The following is a 10,247-nucleotide window of genomic DNA, read 5'->3' as shown; positions in this document are numbered from 1 at the left end:
AGTTCAAAATTTTAACTAACTAATCTATATCTATATATATCTATGACGCTTAATTTTTAAAGTGACCGGATTACCGGGTCGAGAGCTGTGGTTAATTTGGATATTTATGTGAGAGTAAATGGATATTTGGGTCGGATTGTGGGTTGACCCACTCATAAACTTAAAACGGTTAAAAATAAATTTAAAAATGTTATTTGTAGGTTTCGAACTTGCAACCTAACAAAAACAAGTACAATCTTTAACCAAATGTGATTGAGATGTGGTTTGTCGAGGGATAATAGACCGATATCATTTGAAAGTGGTTAAAGAAATATGAATCAAATATTTAATTGACCAAAGTGTGAGGTCACGATTCTAATTATTAAAAAATACGAATCAAATATCTGATTAAAAAAATGAAAGTGTAAAGTCACGAAATGAGAGATTCATTCGGAAAAAATATGTGATGAAACATGTGAGAAAATAAATTGTTTTATCGAAGTGAATAAAATGTGAAATGAGCAAGGTTTTGAAAACCGTTCCGGTTATCGGCCCGGTTTTCTGGGCGAACTCCGGTTCAACCGGTTCAACCACTGGTTGGACCGAATTTTAAATTCATTAAATTTAAGTTCTCCTTTCTCCACCTTCTTCCATCTTTGTTGATTAAAATATAGCAGTTGAATGTAGATCAACGGAAATCCCAGGTCACCGCGGGGTGAATAAACTCTACACCTAAGGTGCTGTCTCTACAAGAAGGACGTTAGGGTGAGTGTCTATACAAGAAGGACATCAACAGAAACCAAGGTCTGATTATTTGAGGGTATTGATTTCTATTCAACTATCGCTCGTGCAAGATTTGAGAACTTGAAAATGGATTTGTTCAGAAAGTGTATGGAGTCAGTTGAGAAGTGTTTGAGGGATGCTAAGATGGACAAGAGCACCATCCACGATGTTGTCCTTGTCGGAGGGTCTACCAGAATTCCAAAGGTGCGACAACTCCTTCTTCGACTTCACTAACCTGCTTCTTCTTCTTTACTGAATTGATAAAGTAGATTCAGTCTTGAGAGAGAGAGAGGAGAAGATCCAGTTGAGAGATAAAGGAGAAGATGTCTAGATTTTTATTGTTTAGAATAATACCTTTCGGACCGGATATTTCCGGTTCGTTTTTTCGGTTGAACCGTCCGGTCGGACCGGATTTTGACCGGTTCAAAAGGTAATCGTATTAAAGTTAAAACCCGGACCGTCCCCTCAACCGTTTCGCGGTCGGACCGGTTGAACCGACGGTCCGACCGCGTATTTTAAAACCTTGGAATTGAGAGCGTTATATTTTTTATTTTAATAATTTTAAATATTTAATAAATATTATTATAATTTTTTTAATTTATTTTATTTTTATCCTGATGTGTTTGCATCACTCAGAAATTTTCTTAGTTTCCATAATAATATCAATTATCTTGGTCTTCTTTTCGAGACAGACAATTTTATTTATTTTATTATATGTAATAACTAACGAGATGATTTCAATAATGGAAAAGAAACCACCGATGACTTTAAAATATCTAGATAGATGGAAATAGGTTACACGGAGCGTGTTTTGCACGCCAAGAACGATGAGCGTGGTGATGGAGGAAATGTATAAGGTTTGTTGTTGTTAAGTGCTCTGTATAAATAGTCCATCTTCACATCGGTGGTATATGCAGAGCCATCAAAACAGACTCTATCTTCTTTCTCTACTTTTATCATCACCGCCAAAATAAATATGACTGGCTATCTTTTGGAAGACGATTCCGATCGGCAGTTATACTCCCAAGTCGCCGCCGACGCAGATATTCATATTCTCACCGCCGCCGGAATCCGCATACCTGTCCACCGCACCATCCTGGTATGCCACTTGCGACTCCTCCGATCATTAATCTGCTTCAATTTCTTTGATATCTTCAGCCTTGTTCTTATCTTATGCAGCAATAGATATATATATGGAAATGTTGAGAAATGATTGATTGATTAATGATAATTGTTTGCAGGCATCGGCATCGCCTGTGCTGGAGAACATCATAGATCATCGGACGATTAAGAATCACAAGACCTCTCATAATAACAAGACAATTCCCATATTAGGCGTTCCTACCGAAGCCGTCGCCGTCTTCGTTCGATTTCTCTATTCCTCCAGGTCAGTTTCTCTATTACTAAATTCATCATCAAGGATGATTGAGTAACATAGATTTCTCTTCTACAATGCTGTTTGTTTACAGATGCACAGAAGAAGAGATGGACATGTATGGATTTCATCTCTTGACACTGTCTCATGCGTTCTCCGTTCCGGTTCTGAAGCAACTATGCGCGAAAGCACTGATTCAACGGCTTAAGATCAACGATGCTATCGATATGCTTCAGCTGGCGAGGCTCTGTGATGCATCCGAGCTTTACTTCCGGAGCATCAAACTTGTATCAACAAACATAAAGTTTGTTGAGAAAACAGAGGGATGGAAGTTTCTCCAGGAGAATGATCCTTGGCTGGAGCTTGAGATTCTTCAGTTCATAGACGAAATTGAATCGGTACACATCCAATCCAATCCAATCTCTGATCTGAACAATTTTGATGAAATTCCAATATTGATAATTGATTTTGATGGAAACAGAGGAGGAAAAGGAGAAGAAAGCGCAGGGAGGAGAGGAGGCTGTGTTTACAGCTAAGCGAAGCAATGGAGTGTTTAGAGCACATCTGCACAGAAGGGTGTACAAACATAGGCCCTTACGACATGGAGCCGGGGAAGAAGAAGAAGGTTTCATGTCAGAAGTTCGCAACGTGTAGAGGTCTAGAACTCTTGTTCAGGCATTTCGCTACGTGCAAAAGGAGAGTTAACAATGGGTGTGATAGATGCAAGCGTATGTGGCAGCTTCTTCGACTACACTCATCCATCTGCGACAATCCCGGTCTTTGTAAAGTCCCACTTTGCAGGTATTGTTGGGGATTTGATTTTGATCATATTTGTTTGATTTATTTGCTAGAAAAAGACAGCTAACAAGAGCTGTCTTAATGGGTTTGCTTTTGTTTTGGCATTGATTTGATTTGAATATTCCTTCCCTAAGTAGAAGCTAATGTATTGGTTTAATTTGGACAGGCAATTCAAGTTGAAGGGTCAGCACAAAGGGAAAGGTGGGGATGAAGCAACATGGAAGCTGTTGGTGAGAAAAGTTGCAGTAGCGAAAGCCATGTGTTCTCTCTCGATCTTTACAAAGAAGAGATCATGGAGTGGAGGCCGAGGGCTAAACCCTAGCTTCCAACTATTGATAAATGAATGATGATGATGAAAAATGTAAATTTGTTGTTTTAAAGCTGTCTTAATTCTGTTTTTGTTAAGATGGTTTTGAATCATTTTGTTAGGGACTCAATATCCCACTCTTTGGAGAAATAAGAGAAGAGATATTGTAGGAATAGGTTTGTCACTAGTATTATTATTTTTGTTATTAAATTAATAAACTTTTACTTTTAATAATTCAATTGATAATATTTATCTTTCTTTTAACCATTTCATTATTTTCTAAAGTTTGAAATGAAACATGCAAGAAGATCAAAGTGTGTATGTTTTGTGTCTTGATAAGAAATGGTTCTCCATTATGTGCCTATTGTTACCAAGGAATGATGGTTTTGGTGAGCAAGTAGGGTCGTGAAGTCCGATTGGTGGACGGAGAACCACAAGTGAGTTTAAGGGTAAAACAACACAGCATATTGTGAGAGGAACGATAGAGTCGAATGGTCACACCGGCCATTAGTCTTCAATCTACTTTCTCAAAACCCCCTAAGAGCGCCTCATGCGTCCGGGTCGTTGGACTGTATTGTAGTGTACTGTGAATGTTATTGGTGGTAGATGGTGGGCTCCAAAAAGGAGTTAGTTCTCGACTAGACTTCGTTTCCACAACCAAAGGATGGAGAGGTCTCCAGTTGACATATAACTTAGGCAACAAACTCGGCCCGGGGTGGTGCAATCAAAACCTCATGCAATCGAATCTCAGACCTTTGTAGTAGTGATAGGCGTCAGGTTGTTTTGGTAAACTAGATGGGGACGGTCCGACCTTAATATTTTTAATTTCAAACGTTGGAGGCGCGCCTCAAAGTTGTAGCTATCTAAAAATATAGAACTGAAAAGAAAGAGTGATCGATGTAGACTTGATCCAATTAAACTTATTACGTCGGACTCTTCATACATCGACTTGAAACTGAGGGCATCTCGAACTCGGACCTAATCAAGAAGTCTTTTGGTATGACTTCAATTTTTGAGGAAGATACGTTGTAAACGATAAGTGTATTAGACTGTTAGTTGATGAAGAAATTCGACGACTCATTGATGATCAGTCGATTAATATTGAGGAAGGAATGGCGACTCGTTAATGGTAGATAGAAAATGTAACAAATTCAATTGTTTAAAATGTCAATAAATACGTGGAATCATGATCTTTTTAGTTGGGTCGATAATGAATTGGAGGATTTATTGAGCTCGACGAGAACACCCAATTATTGTAGGAGACCGATTGTGTTAGAATGTGGGTGCATCACTCTCATTCACATATTCTTTACCCGGAATCCATTTGTGATGATAAGATGATTGTATGACATGAACGTTCTATTGTCTGTGTCTTTCATTTAGAACAAACATATCAAATCCATGTGTTGGAGTCATCGACTTCATTTAGGCAAACGATAAAGTCAGTGATAATCCTATTTTATGTTGTCTGTGCCTTTCATTTAGAACAAACATATCAAATCCATGTGTTGGAGTCATCGACTTCATTTAGGCAAACGATAAAGTCAGTGATAATCCTATTTTATGTTGATCGGATCTATATGACCAACCTTGCGAAGGTTGAAAGACTAGTTGTTGAGATGACAGATTTAGAGAGATTTAATAAGGGCATGAAGGATGTCGTGCAAACCGAGAAGAGATTAAATGAGCCAATATGTTTTGTGAGGCTAAAATTGAGTATTCTTCACAACACTTGGATTGCAATGCCACACAGATGTTGAAAAAGGGATTGTGTACCAGTTGTGGAGTATTAAAAGCGAAGGTCATCAACCCATCTTATTTTGGATTTGTTGTCCAAACAAAAAGCATTGGATTAGGTAAAAAATGGACGTTGATTACTTGTAGAAAATATTATTCAAATCACCCTTATTAAGAACCCTTTATCATTAAATTAAAAATAATGAATTGTCAGTTTTTTTCACCATATGATTAATACTTTTATAGTCAAATAATTTTTTTTAAGAAATATTAATTAAATTAATTAAATAAAGTGGACAATATTATTACATATGTGATATGTCTCCTCTCCTCTTTCTATCTTTGAATCAAAAGATATTTTTCATATTAAAACCTCTAGTGGTGGACAAGGGCCCTTAGTGTCTAAATATATTCATACTATGATTTTGTCTACACTAATTGTTTGTGCCAACTGCTAATTTGTTGGTTTAAAACATTAATTAATTTTCAAATAATAATTCTTTATATCTAAAAATTCAAAATTTATTTTTTAAACAATTTATTATCTTTATCTGGACATGCATATTTGAGGAGACCATCTCTTTCTTTAAAAACATTAAAAAAAAAAAAAGAAGTTTTATCTCTTCCAAATTCCAATTTGTTATTGTTGATAAACTTTTGTTGCTTTTTGAATCCACTAGGCTTTAGAATAGAGTATTTATTAAACAAAATATAAATATTAAATTATAAATTCCTACCAGACAACTTAACTACTCAAAATTCTATTTTATTTATTTAAAGAAAAAAAGAGTGGTCAAAATAATTAATTGATTTAAATAAGTCAAGTGTAATTAAAAAAATGTTAAATTCAAACCACAAACAAAATTTATTTGTCTTGAATCTATCCAATAGATCTCATGAATAAAATAAACAAAAGCGATGATATTTTATTGTGACAAAAATGATAAAATAATTAAAAATTGATTTCTTTTATGTAAACAAACACATGTGGGCCCGGTACAGCTCAGAAAGGGTTTAGATAAGGTTACACGTGGCACTGAGGTTCTCTAAAGGCCGTTTTCTCTCTTGGCAAAAAGGCCGTCTTCAATCCGACTCTTAACCTTGCTGACGTGGCTGCTTTATCCTATTTTCTATCCACTTAAGACTGCCTTGTCAGCATCATTATCTCTTAATCTCATCTATAATTATTATTTATATTGTTTAATTTAATAAGATCAACTTACTGTTTTTTATTATTAGAAACTACTATTTTCATTAAATATTAATACATTTTTATAAAATTTTACCTAATAATTCAACTTTTTATAATACAAACCAACCCAAAAAAACTTAAATAACTTATCTAAGTTATTCTCTAATCAAAACAAAGACTAAGATATTTTCTTCATATTGTGTTTTATAGAAACAATCTTTAAATTAAATGTTGTGTTTTATTATTATTATTATAATATTTTTTTAAATAGAAATATTATATTTTATATAATTAATTAAATAAAATTGTTAAAAATAGAAATTATGATTGGAAATAAGCAAATGAGTCTTATAATATAAAAATAATGTAGTTTGAATAGTTGTTCGTTTACATACATTTAAAAAATAATCTTTATATAACTTTTTAGAGGGGTCAAAATTGAAAGAAACTAAAAATTACAAGTTTAATTTTAATTAATTATTTTTTAAGCTGAACATATTTGCGTAAAATCCTACTTCTAGCCTTTTAAATAAAAAATGCTTTTCAGTGTAAATGCTTTTATATTATAAATTGCTTGGATATAAAGTTATTTCTTGATAAATTATTTCAATAATATATGATGTTTTAATGTGGTTATTGAACATTTTGGTTGTTATTTAAAAAAAATGATGACTAAATGATGTAAGATATGTATCTCCTGGATTAGGGGATCCATGCATGATGGATCTAACTCTAATCAAATTACATGTTTTGACTGAAATCGTCAAATAACATCTACATAATTAATAATTAATATTTGTTATTTGACAAGAAAAATATATTAATAATAATAATAACTCTCAATTGCCATTTCTCATGACCCATTAATTAATTCAGGCGTCCATTCAATTTTTAATACTTTTTTTTTTCTTTTTGAAAGGTTAATTAAAATTAATAATAAAAACTCTCTCAATTTCCACTACCCACGACCGATTAGTTCAGCTGTCGAACTCTATTCACAGAGTTTAATAATTTTGTTGAAAAGTTAAAACTTTGTGTATCTATATATAATAATAATAATTATTGACTTTCAAATAATGTATTTGAAATTTGAATACATGCCAGCATGAATGAATGTTACTAATTAAATTGAAAAACTCAATCCTTCATTCTAATACAAAAATTTAGAAGTGAATGTACTTATTATTATTAACATGAATGTCATAAAATGATACATTTCAAATAACTGTTCATTAACTACTATTTTATTACAAGAGTTTTAGCGCGTGGTATGCAGACATGAATAGTAAGCGTGGTGGTGTATGATATGAGTTTGTTTGTTTGTATATTTCCAAGGTTTGTTTGTAATATAAATAGTCCGACATTCATAAGAAAGATGAAGACTCCAAATTCCTTCTTCTTCTTCTCTCTATTTTCGATTCTCTACATCACATTACCGCCAAAATATGACTGGCCAATCCTATCTCTTAGTGGAGGATTCCGATCAGCAGTTATACTCCGACGAAGTTATTCATGTTCTCACCGCCGGCGGAATCCGCATCCCTGTCCACCAAAGCATTCTGGTATTAATCTCAGAATTTTAGATTCAAATTCTTTTCTGTCCAATCTGAATCTCAGAACAAAGCCAATTTGTTCATATTCGATGTTTTCAGCCTTTTTTTATGCTGTAATGATTCAGAAGACTTATCATAAATTGATAATTATTATATTTGCAGGCATCGGCGTCGCCTGTACTGGAGAACATAATAGATCATCGGCAGAATAAGAATCAAAAGACCTCTGATCGGACAATTCCAATATTAGGCGTTCCTAGTCAAGCCGTCGCCGTTTTTGTTCGATTTCTCTATTCGTCCAGGTCAGTTTCCCTCTCAATCATAAGTAAAGCCTAAAATCATCATGATGAGTTGTAGTATGTATTAACAGAGATTTTTCTTCTTATTCTGTTTACAGATGCACGGAAGAAGAGATGGACATGTATGGATTTCATCTCTTGACACTGTCTCATGTGTTCTCCGTTCCGGTTCTGAAGCAACTATGTGCGAAATCACTGATTCAACGGCTTAAGATCAACGACGCGATCGATACGATTCAGATCGCGAGGCTCTGTGATGCACCCGAGCTTTACTTCCGGAGCATGAAACTTGTATCAGTCAACATAAAGTTTGTTGAGAAAACAGAGGGATGGAAGTTTCTCCAGGAGAATGATCCTTGGCTGGAGCTTGAGATTCTACAGTTCATAGACGAAATTGAATCGGTACACATCCAATCCAATCCAAACCAATCTCTGATCTGAACAATTTTGATGAAATTCCAATACTGATAATTGATTTTGATGAAAACAGAGGAGGAAAATGAGAAGAAAGCGTAGGGAGGAGAGGAGACTGTGTTTACAGCTAAGCGAAGCAATGGAGTGTTTAGAGCACATATGCACAGAAGGGTGTACAAACATAGGTCCTTACGACATGGAGCCGGGGAAGAAGAAGAAGGTTCCATGTCAGAAGTTCGCAACGTGTAGAGGTTTAGAACTCTTGTTCAGGCATTTCGCTACCTGCAAAAGGAGAGTTAACAATGGGTGTGATAGATGCAAGCGTATGTGGCAGCTTCTTCGACTACACTCATCCATCTGCGACAATCCTGATCTTTGTAAAGTCCCACTTTGCAGGTATTGATTTTGATCATATTTGTTTGTTTGGTATCTTTGCCAGAAAGCGACAGCTAACAAGAGCTGTCCTAATGGGATTGCTTTTGTTTTGGCATTGATTTGATTTGAATATTCCTTCCCTAAGTAGAAGCTAATGTATTGGTTTAATTTGGACAGGCAATTCAAGTTGAAAGGTCAGCACAAAGGGAAAGGTGGGGATGAAGCAACATGGAAGCTGTTGGTGAGAAAAGTTGCAGTAGCGAAAGCCATGTGTTCTCTCTCGATCTTTACACAACAGAAGATAAGAAGAGATCATGGAATGGAGGCCGAGGGATAAACCCTAGCTTCAAACTATAGATAAAGGAATGATGATGATGATGAAAAATGTAAATTTGTTGTTTCAAAGCTGTCTTAATACTGTTTTTATTAGGATGGTTTTGAATCTTTTTGTTAGGGACTCAATATCCCACTCTTTGGAGAAATAAGAGAGGAGATATTGTAGTATAGGTTTGTTACTAGTACTTTTAATAAATTCAATTGATCATATTTTTCTCCTTTTCACCTTTTCATTATTTTCTAAAGTTCGAAATGAACATGCAAGAAGATCAAAGTGTGTTTGTTTTGTGTCTTGATAAGAAATGGTTCTCAATTCTTTGTGTTATGTTAGGTTCATTTGACTCAAAATAATTAGGAGATATGATAATGAACTCCATTTTCAAGATTTTGGTTGTTATGTTTGGTTTGTCTTGCATCTCGGTACGTGACTGCGAAATCTTCATAACTTAGGGCTTGTTAATATTTTTCTTTTTGGTTTGGAATTTTCTATTGTTATTTTTGCAAATCTAATTTTGAAAATGAAAGATTTGCACAAAGTGATGAAAGAGGGAATGAGAGATGTAAAATTACACTTACAAAATAGTTATTGGATGCATATCTTTGATGTGCCTATTGTTAATGAGGAAATCTGGTTTTTGGTGAGCCAGCAGGGTTGTGTATGGTGGACATACAACCTCTTTTGAATTTTGGGACGCAGAACATTGTGAGAATGACAGAGGAGTCTAAGGGTCACGCTAGTCATCGGTCTTCAGTCGATTTTCTCAACACCCTTAAAGAGCGCCTCACACGTCGAGGTCCGGGGAAGCTATGCATTGTATTGTGAATGTTATTGGTGGTAAAGGGAGGACTCTAGAAATGGGTCGGTTCTCAAATAGATTCCGTTTCCACAACCAAAGGAGTGAGAGGCCTCCGTTGGAACATAACTTAGGGCCCAAAGTTGTGCAATCGGAATCTCATGCGGTCGAAACTTAGACCTTTGCTGTAGTGGTAAGCGCTGGGAGGTGTGTTGTTTGGGTAGACTAAACGAAGACGGTTCATATCAGACCCAAATCTTTTGAATTTCAAACATTGGAAACGCACCTTAGAGTTGTAACTATAA

General features: G+C 35.0%; 2 protein-coding genes across 2 annotated transcripts; both read left to right on the top strand.

Moving 5' to 3' along the window:
* Positions 1-1,686: 1,686 nt before the first annotated feature.
* On the top strand, positions 1,687-3,481 carry LOC124945871 (BTB/POZ and TAZ domain-containing protein 2-like). Its single transcript, XM_047486387.1, has 5 exons — positions 1,687-1,861; positions 2,004-2,149; positions 2,232-2,535; positions 2,619-2,938; positions 3,102-3,481. Exons 1-5 carry the CDS (start codon positions 1,739-1,741, stop codon positions 3,280-3,282), a joined length of 1,074 nt encoding a protein of 357 aa, XP_047342343.1. The 5' UTR covers positions 1,687-1,738; the 3' UTR covers positions 3,283-3,481.
* Positions 3,482-7,885: 4,404 nt separating this feature from the next.
* LOC124945213 (BTB/POZ and TAZ domain-containing protein 2-like) lies at positions 7,886-9,242 on the top strand. The gene is made up of 4 exons (XM_047485604.1): positions 7,886-8,026; positions 8,122-8,425; positions 8,514-8,833; positions 8,990-9,242. Exons 2-4 carry the CDS (start codon positions 8,138-8,140, stop codon positions 9,147-9,149), a joined length of 768 nt encoding a protein of 255 aa, XP_047341560.1. The 5' UTR covers positions 7,886-8,026; positions 8,122-8,137; the 3' UTR covers positions 9,150-9,242.
* Positions 9,243-10,247: the final 1,005 nt, after the last annotated feature.

This window comes from Impatiens glandulifera, chromosome 7 (genome assembly GCF_907164915.1).
Source record: "Impatiens glandulifera chromosome 7, dImpGla2.1, whole genome shotgun sequence".
NCBI lineage: Eukaryota > Viridiplantae > Streptophyta > Magnoliopsida > Ericales > Balsaminaceae > Impatiens > Impatiens glandulifera.
Note: the sequence above shows the minus strand (reverse complement) of the source record. Positions and strands in the feature narration are given on the sequence as shown.